The sequence below is a fragment of the Coregonus lavaretus genome (assembly GCF_964263955.1).
Source record: "Coregonus lavaretus genome assembly, chromosome: 2".
Classification (NCBI taxonomy): domain Eukaryota; kingdom Metazoa; phylum Chordata; class Actinopteri; order Salmoniformes; family Salmonidae; genus Coregonus; species Coregonus lavaretus.
This window is the reverse complement of record NC_139989.1, coordinates 54,316,244-54,331,751: the sequence shown is the minus strand read 5'-3', so window position 1 is coordinate 54,331,751 and position 15,508 is coordinate 54,316,244. Positions and strand designations below refer to the sequence as shown.

At 44.8% G+C, this 15,508-nt stretch overlaps 1 protein-coding gene across 1 annotated transcript; it reads right to left on the bottom strand.

Moving 5' to 3' along the window:
* Positions 1–1,947: 1,947 nt before the first annotated feature.
* On the bottom strand, positions 1,948–7,321 carry LOC311142957 (lipid droplet assembly factor 1-like). Its single transcript, XM_084178728.1, has 6 exons — positions 7,244–7,321; positions 6,749–6,854; positions 4,129–4,297; positions 3,802–3,940; positions 3,630–3,695; positions 1,948–3,498 (listed from the first exon to the last, which is right to left on the bottom strand). Exons 2-6 carry the CDS (start codon positions 6,842–6,844, stop codon positions 3,423–3,425), a joined length of 546 nt encoding a protein of 181 aa, XP_084034854.1. The 5' UTR covers positions 6,845–6,854; positions 7,244–7,321; the 3' UTR covers positions 1,948–3,422.
* Between the last annotated feature and the right edge of the window lie 8,187 nt (positions 7,322–15,508).

Genomic DNA, 15,508 nt, shown 5'->3' with positions numbered 1-15,508 from the left:
CTCAGTTTTATGCATCTTCATTAGATTATCAGGCTGTGTGGATGGAGGGCGCCTCTTACCTTATGTTACTGTGATTGTCACCTCTATTTTCTCCTCCCTCTCTGTGGATGACTTCGTCAAACATTTTGAAAAGAAGGTTGACGACATCCGATCCTCATTTATTAAGTCAAATGACACCGCTGGTCCTGCTCACACTGCCCTACCCTATGCTTTGACTTCTTTCTCCCCTCTCCAGATGAAATCTTGCGACTTGTGACGGCCGGCCGCCCAACAACCTGCCCGCTTGACCCTATCACCTCCTCTCTTCTCCAGACCAGTTCCGGAGACCTTCTCCCTTACCTCACCTCGCTCATCAACTCATCCTTGACCGCTGGCTATGTCCCTTCTGTCTTCAAGAGAGCGAGAGTTGCACCCCTCAAAAAACCTACACTCGATCCCTCCGATGTCAACAACTACAGACCGGTATCCCTTCTTTCTTTTCTCTCAAACTCTTGAGCGTGCCGTCTCTAGCCAACTCTCCTGCTATCTCTCTCAGAATGACCTTCTTGATCCAAACCAGTCAGGTTTCAAGACTGGTCATTCAACTGAGACTGCTCTTCTCTGTGTCACGGAGGCTCTCCACACTGCTAAAGCTAACTCCCTCTCTGCTCTTATCCTTCTAGACCTATCCGCTGCCTTTGATACTGTGAACCATCAGATCCTCCTCTCCACCCTCTCCGAGTTGGGCATCTCCGGTGCTGCTCACTCTTTGGATTGCGTCCTACCTGACAGGTCGCTCCTACCAGGTGGCGTGGCGAGAATCTGTCTCCGCACCACGTGCTCTCACCACTGGTGTCCCCCAGGGCTCAGTTCAAGGCCCTCTCCTATTCTCTCTATACACCAAGTCACTTGGCTCTGTCATATCCTCACATGGTCTCTCCTATCATTGCTACGCAGACGACACACAATTAATTTGATCCTTTCCCCCTTCTGATAACCAGGTGGCGAATCGCATCTCTGCATGTCTGGCAGACATATCAGTGTGGATGTCGGATCACCACCTCAAGCTGAACCTTGGCAAGACGGAACTGCTCTTCCTCCCGGGGAAGGACTGCCCGCTCCATGATCTCGCCATCACGGTTGACAACTCCATTGTGTCCTCCTCCCAGAGTGCAAAGAACCTTGGCGTGACCCTGGACAACACCCTGTCGTTCTCCGTTAACATCAAAGCGGTGACCCGATCCTGCAGGTTCATGCTCTACAACATTCGCAGAGTACGACCCTACCTTACACAGAAAGCGGCACAGTCTTAATCCAGGCACTTGTCATCTCCCGTCTGGATTACTGCAACTCGCTGTTGGCTGGGCTCCATGCCTGTGCCATTAAACCCCTACAACTTATCCAGAACGCTGCAGCCCGTCTGGTGTTCAACCTTCCCAAGTTCTCTCATGTCACCCCGCTCCTCCACACACTCCACTGGCTTCCAGTTGAGGCTTGCATCTACTACAAGACCATGGTGCTTGCCTACGCAGCTGTGAGGGGAACGGCACCTCCTTACCTTCAGGCTCTGATCCTACACCCAAACAAGGGCACTACGTTCATCCACCTCTGGCCTGCTAGCTCCCCTACCTCTACAGAAGCACAGTTCCCGCTCAGCCCAGTCAAAGCTATTCGCTGCTCTGGCACCCCAATGGTGGAACAAGCTCACCCACGACGCCAGGACAGCAGAGTCACTGACCACCTTCCGGAGACACTTGAAACCCTACCTCTTTAAGGAATACCTGGAATAGTATAAAGTAATCAGTCTTCCCCCACTCCCCATTAAAAAAAAAGAAGAAAAAAAGAGGTTGTCCCACTGGCTATCATAAGTTGAATGCACCAATTTGTAAATCGCTCTGGATAAGAGCATCTGCTAAATTATGTAAATGTAAGTACAGACAGCTAGAAAAAGCTCCGCCAAAACATGGTAAGTACTTGTATTCTATTGGTATTTTATTAGAATCCCCATTAGCTGTTGCTACTCTTCCTGGGGTCCACATTAAACATGACATAATACAGAACATTAAACAAGAACAGCTCAAGGCCAGAACTACAAATCTGTGGTGAAGGGTCAGTCATTACAAATGGGCACACTTTGGTAAATGTATTAGAAAATGTCTTACAAATACACAATATTGAGACACTGGCTTTCAAGAGCAAATCAATTTAGTAGTGCAGTTGAAGTGATTTACTTGTAACATTCCATCAAAGTAACATATCGCCATTAATCTTCAGATATAACACAGATTTTTAATTTTTGATAAAAATCAGTAGTCACTATCATCTCTGTTAGTGCATACTTTACATTCTGTATATCTGGAGTGTTTCTGGTTTACACACTGACATGACCTAAGTCACAGAAACTAGCTCCCACTGTTCAATGGACCACAGATTTTAAACATAATCAAAAGACTGACCTGTTATTAATCCTCTGTGGATCAAAACTAGAGGAACACATTTAATAAAATCTTTGGCAAATGTACAATATGGATTATAGCATACTGCACACATTGTTTAAAAAACAAAACAGATTATTCTCAAATACAATGTAACAGTCAGGTATATTATTTGCACTGCTACCTGGTAATTTGTTATGTTTTAAATGGGCTTTGTGTAACAACAAATCATTTCTACCATTACAGGTGCTAAGTCCCCTCTCCATTGCAGATTATGAGGACAAATAAAAACCAAGGTACATTCATTGCATGTAACTTCTGACATGCAGACTAGCAACCGATAGCAGCTTGAATTTCAACTGTGTTTATCATGTATAAAATATACATCTTTGTTCTCTTAACCCTTAGAAAGATCAAGAAAATAGAGATCAGTGCAAATGCTATAGTGCAATAAAAGAACAAATCAACAATCAATGTGTCTACATTGTCAGGTGAAATCATACAACCTCCAGAATCATATAAAGAAATATTAATACTTGTATCAATGGTGATGATTCCATTGGACTGTTTGGATAATATGTTTTTCTAGATAAAGGCCCAGGGCAGTCAAAGATGTGACTTTTCTGTGTTTTATAAATATTTCCACACTGAGGTTGGAATAATACTGAGCTTTTTGAACAGACCTCCTGAAATTTCTGCCTGTTTTGGTGGGCTGAATATGTGGCCTGCCTGGTGGCAGAGAGTTCCAAACGTCTCTGCCAATAACCGCTAGTTTTCCGTTTTCCCCTCCCCACTTAGACCAACAAAATTATTGCTTGAGAAATTGCTCTTTGCTAAGAAGCTATTTTTGTTTGATATTGAGATAAAAATTGCTGCATTGGGCCTTTAATGAAAAGTCAAGCTGAGGTTTTACTCTAGTTCTAGAGTCTAGAGGAACCCCTATCTGCCAGTGAGAGGACTGCAGGGCAGTGATCAGTATATGATTGTGTCTGTAGAAGGCCATCACCATCACTGACGCTGCAGCTTCTTAAACCTTGGGCTTCCCTTAGGCTTCTTCATCATCATCATCTTCTTCTCTGTCAGACTTTAAAGTAGGGGAGAGAACAAAACTTGAGTATTATATTAAAGGGACACTAAACTTATGGGAAACAACATTGTATGATGTATCTAGAAAGCAGTATTTGTTCATCAAATTATGTGTTATGTTGAACACACCTATCTTGTTCCATGACTGTTATATTTGTCGCAGGTGCCAACCTAGTGACTCGGTACCTACTGACACTGGGTGAAAGAGAGAAAGGAAGCGGGTGAGAGAGGGAGAGAATGAGAATCTCCAATGAAGGGCCTGTGTGTGTGTGTGTGTTCACTCCAGGCTGCGTGTTGATACCGCTGGCTGTAGTAGAAGTTGAGCACATTGGAAGAGGTAATGTAACAGGCACCGAGGACCAAGGAGACCAGGATGGCGAGGATGGCCAGAGCAGAGAGCACACACAGCAGACTGACCCCTCCCAGGGACAGCAGGAACACTGGAGGGAGAGGGAGGAGGCAGGAAGAATGAGAAAAACAAGAGCGCGAGAAAGGGTTTCAGTATTAGCCACCTTCATTGTCCTTGATAGACAGGCATTCAGGCTAGTTGTTATACTACACAGCTGGGAAGAGTATCAGTACTGTAGTAGTGGACAGTAGGTATAGTAAAGGTAGTGTAGGGACTTACCCTCCAATAAAATGAAACCCACGGTGGCACCAATGAATGTAATGGTGGCAAAGGCCAGGAAAAGCCCAATGGGTACAGTGGCCATGGCGCCAAATACTAACACAGCCAGGGCTAAGAACGGGTGGCCATTGAGGTACTGCCCCATTGATGTGTTCATCAGCTCTGCCACCTAGCGAATGGAGAGAGAAGGGACGTGAACATGCTTCACATTACCTCGTCCTATTAAGAAGTAATAGGTCCCTACATGCCTGTTAATGTTAGACCAAGAGTTGGTAAAAGAAAAGGAAAGCCGCACACTCTAGGAGCTCAGATGCAATAATTTAATATCCTACGTTTCGACAGACAAGCTGTCTTCATCAGGGATTAATGACAAACACAGCGGGTCACTAGTTTATTTTTTTACATTTTAGTCATTTTAGTAGATGCTCTTATCCAGAGCGACTTACAGTTAATGAGTGCATACATTATTATAATTGTTTTCATACTGGCCCCCCGTGGGAATCGAACCCACAACCCTGCGCAAAAGCCATGCTCTACCAACTGAGCTACGTCCCTGCCGGCCATTCCCTCCCCTACCCTGGACGACGCTGGGCCAATTGTGTTAAAGGACACACGCAGGTGTCTGTAATCATGGCCGGGTGTGGCCTAATAGCATTGGTTAATTCACAGATAAACAGAACATACAAAAAACATGGATAGCATATGATCATAGATACAAGTTGGCTACATAGGCCCACAAACATTTACAATGAATAGCAAAATCACAGTAATCACAAGAATGACTTCAAATCAAAGTCTACGTTGAAACCGAAGGGAGCAAGGGTCTTTAAATTAAAGATCCAGGCAGCCTCTCGTTTTACCAATAAGTTGTCGAGGTCACCCCCTCTCCTAGGGATGGTGACATGTTCGATGCCGATATAACGTAGGGCCGAAATCGAGTGGTTCACTTCCAAAAAGCGGGCAGCGACTGGGTATGTCAAGTTTTTGCACCTAATGGTGCTACGATGCTCCGAGATTTGTACTTTTAATTCGCGCTTTGTTTTACCCACATAATTTTTACCACAAGGACAAGTTATAAGATAAATAACTGCCTTAGCGGAGCACGTAATAACACATTTGATTGGGATATGTTTCCCTGTTTGGGGGTGTTTAAAGGAGCTACATTTGTAAGTGCCATTGCATTGAGCGCAGCCGTTACACTTGTAGTTTCCACCCGGTAGAGGCGCAAATAGACGACGTGCAGGGATATTTAGGGGTGGTAAAATCCGAGTTTACCAATTGATCTGAGATTTCTGCCCCGCGAGAATACAACCAAGTGAGGATCCGAAAACACATAACCAATACTGTCATCGGATCTTAGAATGTTCCAATGTTTGTGAACGATTCCCTAAATTTGTTCAGAGCAATTTGAATAGCGTGTAGTTAGAACGCAAGAATGCTTCTTTTTGCGAGACTGTCCCTGAAAGAGGTCAAGTCTCGATTTGTTTAGAATTTTCTCAATGGCAGTATTAATCTGACCATTTTTGTACCCCCTCTCCTTGAATTTTCTTTGCGTCTCAGCAATATTTCGGTCGAAATCTGACTGTTTTTTACAGATTATTTTGATTCGACAGAATTTGCTGTAGGGCAAACTGTTTTTCAAAGGAAGCGGGTGACAACTATCAGCCCTCAACAAACTGTTACGGTCAGTAGGTTTCCTGTAAAGATCAGTGTATAGAACATTATCCTCACAAAATCAGAAGATCAAGGAAGCTGATTTGACGTGTGTCAGATTGCATAGTAAATCTCAGGTGCTCAGAACAAGAGTTAAGAAAAGCATGGAATGACTGGAGCTGTTTTAAATCACCCCTCCATAGAACAAAAATATCATCAAAGTACCATTTCCAAATAAAAATGTTAGGCAAGAAAACATTTTTGAGATGATTGAAAATGGACTGTTTCTCAATGTAACCCACATACAAATTAGCATAGTTAGGAGCCATAGGGGATCCCATAGCAGTACCCTTCGTCTGAATGAAGAAATCATTTAGAAACATGAAGTAGTTGTGTGTGAGTCCTATTTCATCCAATGTTATAATGCAGGCACTGGAAGGTATTTGATTTGGGTCACGTTGCAGAAGAAAATGTTCTATGGCTTCAATACCGCCCTCGTGTGGAATATTCGTATATAACGACTCAACATCAAAAGTAACTAACAAGGTATTATCAGGGAGAGGATCAAGAGATTCAATAATATAAATCATACTGCTGGTGTCCTTTACAAAGGAGGGGAGCTGTTCTGCGAGAGGTCTAATAAAAAAGTCAACAAAGGTCGATAAAGGGGCTGTTACTGCATCAATGCCTGCTACAATAGGGCGCCCTGGAGGATTTGTAACATTCTTGTGTAATTTCGGCAAAGTATAGAAAGTGGCAATTTTAGGGTGTTGAATAGCCAAAAAATCGTGTTCTTTTTGGGTGATTTGACCAGAACTGAAATACCCATCTAGGACAGTAAAGATAGTGTTCTGAAATTGGGAAGTGGGGTCACTTCTGAGTTTCTTGTGAAAGGTGTTGTCAAGCAGAGTTTGAGACCAAGAGTTTGTAACAGTGTTGCTGAAGAGGAGACTGGGTGCACTGTTACCTTGGGGTTATAGTACAGGCTGCTCATCATGCTACTCAAACTGCCCTGAAGTTGCAGTAGCCCTTTGGGGATAGTTGTCACATTGTTGCACTGCATTGTTTGGTTTCTGTCATGCACAGAAGAAGTGGAAGAAGAGGAGATAAGGGGAGGGGGTGAGGGTTACATTGACAAATAAAAAAATGTAGCTATGTCACATAGTTTAGCTACCTCTAATGGCGACAAACATATGAATACCGGGTATCTAGCTAACTCACTTATAAGTCTATTTCGGCAAAGCGCCCTGATGACACATCAGCTAGTAGTAGCTAGCTGGGTTTCTTGGTTTGTCTAACGTTAGCCTGGCAGAATAGCTAAAACTATTTCCAACGACTTGCTAGATAAAAAGCAAGCAACACATTGAGTTACTTTACTCCTCAATCTACACGGCTTTCATTTTATCACAGCAAACCATGTAGTTAGCTAATAATCGAAAAGTTTCGCAAAACTGTTCGTTACCTTCTTCTTCTTCTATAATATTATGGCGGTCCGCAAACAAACGTTATCGGTGAATGCCTCCACCTACTGTACTGGAGTGTCTAGTCAATCACAGACTAAAGAACCAAACATTAAGTGAAACTAAACCCTCCTATCTAATCCTGTAGTAGTCTGTTCGTTACCTACCTGTCAGAAAGTGTGCCGACTGCTTTGAAGCTGCGTGTGAACTATCGCGAGGTTAACAAAAAGGTGTGAGATGCATAGAACAAAAATTACTACAACTGAAAAGCACTTCTGAGTGATACATAGAAATATAATCTATAGAACAGACAACCCCATTCAAGAAGGTTGCATCCAAATGATCTACCCTTCCCCTCAAGTGTACACAGAGACGAATAGGCAGTGGTCAGTCTAAAAAATATATGCTTACTGGTCATGAAAAACTAAAACAGAAAAGCAACAAAACAAGATGATGAAAGAGAAAATAAACAGAGTTATGATTTTAAATCTGATCTTGTTTAATAAATCAAAAAAAAAAAGAAAGGGAATGAACAGTAAATAATGGTGGAAACTCCCTCAGCTCATGCTTGCATCAATCCAATGCTTATAAATCCATGGAGAAGGGTAGAAAACTGGGACACTACCCGGGCCTAGTCCTGAAAAACCTAAAGTGCAGTAAGCTAGATAGCACGTGAACTGTTGTCACCACATAAACTGAAACATTTGAAGCTGGGTCAGTCATCTACCAATAGCCTATTTCACGTTATTTGAATACTAATACGAAGCATGTGTGTTTTTCTATTCAGTAAAGGACAACAGTCAGAATCAAGGCATGGACCGGCAACCCTGCAGTCTCGAGGCAAATCCCTTGGACCATAAGCTTCAGACCTCTTGGCAGAGACCATACACCAGGTAATAGCATCAAAGGTCGAAGTGCATGGTGTCACAGATCATATTACATAACTGTTGATGAGAACTGCGGCTGTTTCTGGGAAATCATATAAGAAGTAATATGAAGGTTATTTAAGAGCATAGGCAGCCAATACATAACAACAAAGGAAATTGTATGGCTACTTGCGTAACCCCGGTTCTATGATAATAGGAGTGAGATGTCTCACATTGGGATTTGCTCAGCGTATCACTGGGCACGAAGAACCAATCACACAACGTCTGTTGGATCCAGACAGGTCGAGTGGTAAATGAGGTGAGCCCCTCTCCTCCCTATAAGGTGCCACTCGCCCGCCTACTGGTCATTCTCAAGCATGCCTCTCTTCCTTGCACTCTTGTGAGCAGGGAAACGCAGTGAGACATCTCACTCCTATTATCAAAGAACCAGGGTTATGCAAGTAGCCCTGTTCTATTTCAAATACTCGTTTCGATGTCTCACATTGGGATATGGCCAACTCGCATATCGCAGACATGCTCTCTGAAGCCAGAGTAGTCCCAACAGTATCACCCCTCAAAGGCTCCGACACTGAGAACAGTATGTGCCAATGAGTGGTGGCCCAACATGCCACCTCACAAATCTCTTGTAAAGAGACGCCTTTGAACAGAGTTGACGAGAGGACACCCCTTATAGGAGGGCACCCAAGACACAAAAAGTTGGTCACGCTTACATCATGCGCAAAGCACGTACTGGACATAAACAGTGGAGACACTCTTCCTCTGTAGAAGTGAAGGGAGGCAGGTGGAAAGCCATAAGCTCTAAGGCGAGACAATTGTAATTGTTGCTGACCTTAGGCATAAATGCTGGGTTGGTAACAACGTTACCTTGGATAACCCCGGGGCAAACTGTAGGCACAAATGGTGGACTGACAGTGCGTGGAGCTCACTCATTCGTTTATTTCAGCAAAGCCATCTTGAAGGAGCGATATTTCAACTCCACGTTTTTCAGCGGCTCAAAAGCCCTCTAACCAATTGTACTATTATGTGTGTTTTTCCGCGTTATTTGTAATTTATTTTGTACATAATGTTTCTGCCATCGTCTCTTATAACCAAAAAGAGCTTCTGGATATCAGGACAGCGATTACTCACCTCGTATTGGATGAATAATTTTTCTTCAACGAGGCGGCCGCGAAGGATATCCTACAGACACCCGACAAGGCCCAAATCCCCGTCATTCGCATGAGGAAGAGACGGAGATATCGTGGACGTAGGTCGGGGTGCCTTGTAAGGATCCAACGGCGAGCGAGTAAACTGCCGCTCCCATCAATCCTATTAGCCAATCTTCAATCATTGGAAAATAAATTGGAAGACCTAAGATTAAGGTTATCCTACCAACGGGACATAAAAAAACGGTAATATCTTATGTTTCACCGAGTCGTGGCTGAACGATGACATGGATAAAATACAGCTAGCGGGCTTACGCTACATCGGCAGGATAGAACGGCTGACTCCGGTAAGACAAGGGGTGGCGGTCTGTGTGTATTTGTAAACCACAGCTGGTGCACAAAATCAAATACTAAGGAAGTCTCGAGGTTTTGCTCGCCTGAGGTAGAGTATCTTATGATAAGCTGTAGACCACACTATTTACCAAGAGAGTTTTCATCTATATTTTTCATAGCTGTCTATTTACCACCACAAACCAATGCTGGCATTAAGATTGCACTGAATGAGCTGTATAAGGCCATAAGTCAACAGGAAAACGCTCATCCAGAGGCAGCGCTCCTAGTGGCCGGGGACTTTAATGCAGGGAAACTTAAATCCGTTCTACCTAATTTCTACCAGCATGTTAAATGTGCAACCAGAGGAAAAAAAAACTCTAGACCACCTTTACTCCACACACAGAGACGCATACAAAGCTCTCCCTCTCCCTCCATTTGGCAAATCTGACCATAACTCTATCCTCCTGATTCCTCCTTATAAGCAAAAACTAAAGCAGGAAGCACCAGTGACTCGGTTAATAAAAAAGTGGTCAGATGACGCAGATGCTAAGCTACAGGACTGTTTTGCTAGCACAGACTGGAACATGTTCTGGGATTCTTCAGATAGCATTGACGAGCACACGACATCAGTCACTGGCTTCATCAATAAGTGCATTGATGATGTCGTCCCCACAGTGACCGTACGTACATACTCCAACCAGAAGCCATGGATTACAGGAAACATCCGCACTGAGCTAAAGGGTAGAGCTGCCGCTTTCAAGGAGCGGGACTCTAACCCGGACGCTTATAAGAAATCCCGCTATGCCCTCCGACGAACCATCAAACAGGCAAAGAGTCAATACAGGACTAAGATTGAATCGTACTACACCGGCTCTGACGCTCGTCGGATGTGGCAGGGCTTGAAAACTATTACAGACTACAAAGGGAAGCACAGCCGTGAGCTTCCCAGTGACACATGCCTACCAGACGAGCTAAACCACTTCTATGCTCGCTTCGAGGCAAGCAACACTGAAGCATGCATGAGAGCACCAGCTGTTCCAGATGACTATGTGATCACGCTCTCCATAGCCGATGTGAGTAAGACTTTTAAGCAGGTCAACATTCACAAGGCCGCAGGGCCAGACGGATTACCAGGAAGTGTACTCCGAGCATGTGCTGACCAACTGGCAAGTGTCTTCACTGACATTTTCAACATGTCCCTGACTGAGTCTGTAATACCAACATGTTTCAAGCAGACCACCATAGTCCCCGTGCCCAAGGACACTAAGATAACCTGCCTAAATGACTACCGACCCGTAGCACTGACGTCTGTAGCCATGAAGTGCTTTGAAAGGCTGGTCATGGCTCACATCAACACCATTATCCCAGAAACCTTAGACCCACTCCAATTTGCATACCGCCCCAACAGATCCGCAGATTATGCAATCTCTATTGCACTCCACACTGTCCTTTCCCACCTGGACAAGAGGAACACCTACGTGAGAATGCTATTCATTGACTACAGCTCAGCATTCAACACCATAGTGCCCTCAAAGCTCATCACTAAGCTAAGGATCCTGGGACTAAACACCTCCCTCTGCAACTGGATCCTGGACTTCCTGATGGGCCACCCCCAGGTGGTAAGGGTAGGTAACAACACATCTGCCACACTGATCCTCAACACGGGGGCCCCTCAGGGGTGCGTGCTCAGTCCCCTCCTGTACTCCCTGTTCACCCATGACTGCATGGCCAGGCACGACTCCAACACCATCATTAAGTTTGCCGACCACACAACAGTGGTAGGCCTGATCACCGACAACGATGAGACAGCCTATAGGGAGGAGGTCAGAGACCTGGCCGTGTGGTGCCAGGATAACAACCTCTCCCTCAACGTGACCAAGACAAAGGAGATGATTGTGGACTACAGGGAAAAAAAGAGGACTGAGCACACCCCCATTCTCATCGACGGGGCTGTAGTGGAACAGGCTGAGAGCTTCAAGTTCCTTGGTGTCCACATCACCAACGAACTATCATGGTCCAAACACACCAAGACAGTCGTGAAGAGGGCACGACAAAGCCTATTCCCCCTCAGGAGACTGAAAAGATTTGGCATGGGTCCTCAGATCCTCAAAAAAGTATACAGCTGCACCATCGAGAGCATCCTGACTGGTTGTATCACCGCCTGGTATGTCAACTGCTTGGCCTCCGACCGCAAGGCACTACAGAGGGTAGTGCGTACGGCCCAGTACATCACTGGGGCCAAGCTTCCTGCCATCCAGGACCTCTATACCAGGCGGTGTCAGAGGAAGGCCCTCAAAATTGTCAAAGACTCCAGCCACCCTAGTCATAGACTGTTCTCTCTGCTACCGCACGGCAAGCGGTACAAAAGTCTAGGTCCAAAAGACTTCAACAGCTTCTACCCCCAAGCCATAAGACTCCTGAACAGCTAATCATGGCTACCCAGACTATTTGCACTGCCCCCCCACCCCATCTTTTTACGCTGCTGCTACTCTGTTAATTATTTATGCATAGTCACTTTAACTCTACCCACATGTACATATTACTTCAACTATCTCAACTAGCCGGTGCCCCCGCACATTGACTCTGCACCGCTACCCCCCTGTATATATACTACTGTTATTTTATTTTACTTCTGCTCTTTTCTTCTCAACACTTTTTTGTTGTTGTTTTATTTTACTTTTTTACTAAAAATAAATGCACTGTTGGTTAAGGTAAGCATTTCACTGTAATCTCTGCACCTGTTGTATTCGGCGCATGCGGCCAATAACATTTGATTTGATTTGATTTGATTTGAAAAGGTTGCTGTGAAATCACCTCAAGCACAATAGACATATCCCAAGTTGGGGCTAAAGGCTTGGAGACTGGGCGTAAGTGACGCACTCCCTTCATGAAACGACATAACAGAGTGTGTTTCCCTACTATGTTGTTGTTGAACCCTATCGACAGGCCGGCTAGATAGACCTTAACAGTGGAGAAAGCCTTGTCCAAAAGGTCCTGCAAGAAGCATAAAACCTTGGATACAGAGCAATTGGTAAGGAATTATCTGTTTTAGGTCACACCACTTCTCAAAAACGCACCACTTGTTTCCATACAGTAAGCCTGTAGAAGGGGCTCTGGCACTCTGGATAGTCTCAATGACTCTGAGAGGCAAGCCTGTCACCTTTAACCTCTCACGAGCATGGCCCAGAGGGCCATGGTTTCTGTGTGAGGGTGGAAAATCTCTCTATTTGCTGGGTCAAGAGATCCCTGCGTAGCGCTAGTTGCCAGGGCTCGTTGTAAAGGAGGAGAATCATCTCCACTAACCAGAGCTTCCCTGGCCATCAAGGGGCTACCAAAATGAGAAGTAATCCTACCCACATCTATACCCATACATACAGTCAGAGTCCTGGCCATAGCCCTTTTGGGGGCCCTAAAATATGTTTTAGCGTTCATTTCCTGCTATTATAGACATTTTGCCATGGGGCATAGAGAAAATGTTGCAGTTTTAAAGCAAGTTTGATGCAATTCTACAAAATTTAGCCATGGGGCAGAGAGATGATTTTGCAAATTTAGGACTCATTTCATGCAAATCTACAAATTTTGCCATGGGGCGGAGTGTAAAATGTAGCACAAAATTCTACACATTTTGCCTTGACTTATGGTATGTTAATATGATATCTGAGTGAGAGTTACTTACCAGAGCTGGCTAGACTAACTTGCTGACATGGGCTAAATTAGTGACTGTCAGTGGCAGACATAACAAGAGAAAATATGCTGATGCACAACCACATTTCAAAATTGCACCTTGTGTATTCTGCTATTCTAACTCTCAACAGTAAATTGAGACCCCGACTGAATTCCTGAATTTGCCGCCAGTTACCCATTTCCTGGCATAGAGCATTACCTTTGGCCAAAGGTGTGCCAGTACATCTCAGTGGTTAATCTCCCGCTATCGCAAAGAACAACGGGCAGTGCGTGTCTTTGTGCGACGCGAAAAGATCTACGGTGGCTAGACCATATCTCTCCCAGTCTTGGTTCACCACCTCTGGACAACAAGTCTGCTCTCACATTCAGTATGCCTGGGACATGAGTCACACGTAGTAAAAGTAGGTGTGCCCTGCTTCACAAAATAATTGACAGCTGGTCTGTGTAGATGCAGAGAGTGAGTACCATCCTGGCAGTTGATGTATGCCACCACAGTCATATTGTCTGTCCCAACAACCTCTTACAGTCTCACTGCAGAATTAAACGTTCATCCACGTTCTCCAAATGTCCAATTTCGAAGTTGCTCCAAACGTCAAATTTCGAAGTGTTTTTGTTGCTCCTGCTGTTCTGTATTGTTCCATTTCTCCAAACATCAAATTTCGAAGTGATGGGTTAAGTTTAGGCACTCATTACGAAGGGTTAAGGTTTGGGATAGGGTTAAAACCCAAAATAAAAAACCAGTGTCCACAACTGGGATAAGACACGTAACCTTCTGATCCAGAGTCTCAGTCATTCCAATGGGTAAGAGTTAGGGATAGGGTTGAACAGGGAAAGGCACTGTCGGAACAACATGCGGCCGTCCGATAGTGTAGCCTGATAAGTGAGAGAATCCAGCTTGATGCCTAAGGATTCTATTCTCTGTGTGGGCATCAAACAGCTCTTTTTCTGGTTGATCTTGAACCCTAACTCTTTGAGGTGGGTTACAAGGGAAGTCGTGTCTCGTATCGCTTGCTTGGGTGCTATAGCCCCCTCCACACACTTGCTGAACGTACAGGAAACTAGGGCTAGCCTGAAGGGAACAGTGAGGTATTCGTAGGCTGTGCCTTCAAAGGCGAACCTGACAAACTTCCTGTGTGCTGGCAGAATACTTATGTGAAAATAAGCATCCTGAGGTCGACTGAAGTAAACCAGTCGCCTCGACGAATAGAGCAAGACAGCCCATTGAGCGTAAGCATATGGAACGTGAACTTCCTCAGGAAGCTGTTGAGGGCCCGTAGGTCCAAAAGGGAATCAGGAAGTACTGGAAGAAGAAGCCTAGATGGCTCTCTGCCACTTGTATTACTCTGATAGCCCCTTTGCTTAATAGAGAGGAGATTTCCTGCTCTAGCACGCAGGCTGAGTTGCCATTCGCTATCGAAACCAGAACTCAGTTGAAAACGGGTGGCTTCATAGAGAACTGCAGTCTGTACCCCTTTGTGACTGTGGACAAGACCCAGGGCTGGACTGTGCATGCGCACCAGTTCCCTGCTCTTGCGGCGAGTCAGCGAGCGGTGCCTTAGCATGCTCGAACCTCAAGCAGACGATGCACATGGGGTCTGTATCCTTGCCTAATATCATAGCCCCACATGGCCACGCTGCTAGTTTCTCCCTGTGTAGGGGTAGTTCGCCTCACAGCTAATAGACTAGCTAGTTAGCACACTGCTAGCCGGAGAAAGCACATGCTTTCTTTATACATTTACATTTTAGTCATTTAGCGGACGCTCTTATCCAGAGCGACTTACAGTTAGTGCATACATTATTTTTGTTTAATTTTTTACATTAATTTTTTCATACCCCCCGTGGGAATCGAACCCACAACTGAGCTACATCCCCTGCCAGGGCCATTCCCTCCCCTACCCTAGACGACGCTGGGCCAATTGTTGCTGCAGAACCAGGACCATGAGGGATGTGGAACTCAACTCGAGACAAGGTCAACAGTTAAAGAGAGAAGATACTGCTGGATTGGGGGCCACAGGGGCCCACATCGAAGAACATCTGATTACAGTCCTGTCTCACACATTCATACTCACTTCCACGCCCATGAAAGTTAGCCATGAAAATACCAGTAAGAGGAACCTACTGTGTTTCTACACACTCGCGCTGGTATCAAATTGAAATAAATTGCACTAACTGGACACAAAAATAAAGTTCTAAAACCAAGAAAACAATTTATAATATA

Bases quoted from the DNA above. Each gene is read 5' to 3' on its own strand.
- LOC311142957 (XM_084178728.1), bottom strand. From the start codon at position 6,844: ATGCAGTGCAACAATGTGACAACTATCCCCAAAGGGCTACTGCAACTT. The intron at 3,941-4,128 runs GTAAGTCCCTAC...CTCTCCCTCCAG, and splicing joins GGGTTTCATTTTATTGGAGG to TGTTCCTGCTGTCCCTGGGA. The intron at 3,499-3,629 runs GTGTGTTCAACA...CCTACTTTAAAG, and splicing joins ACAGTCATGGAACAAGATAG to TCTGACAGAGAAGAAGATGA.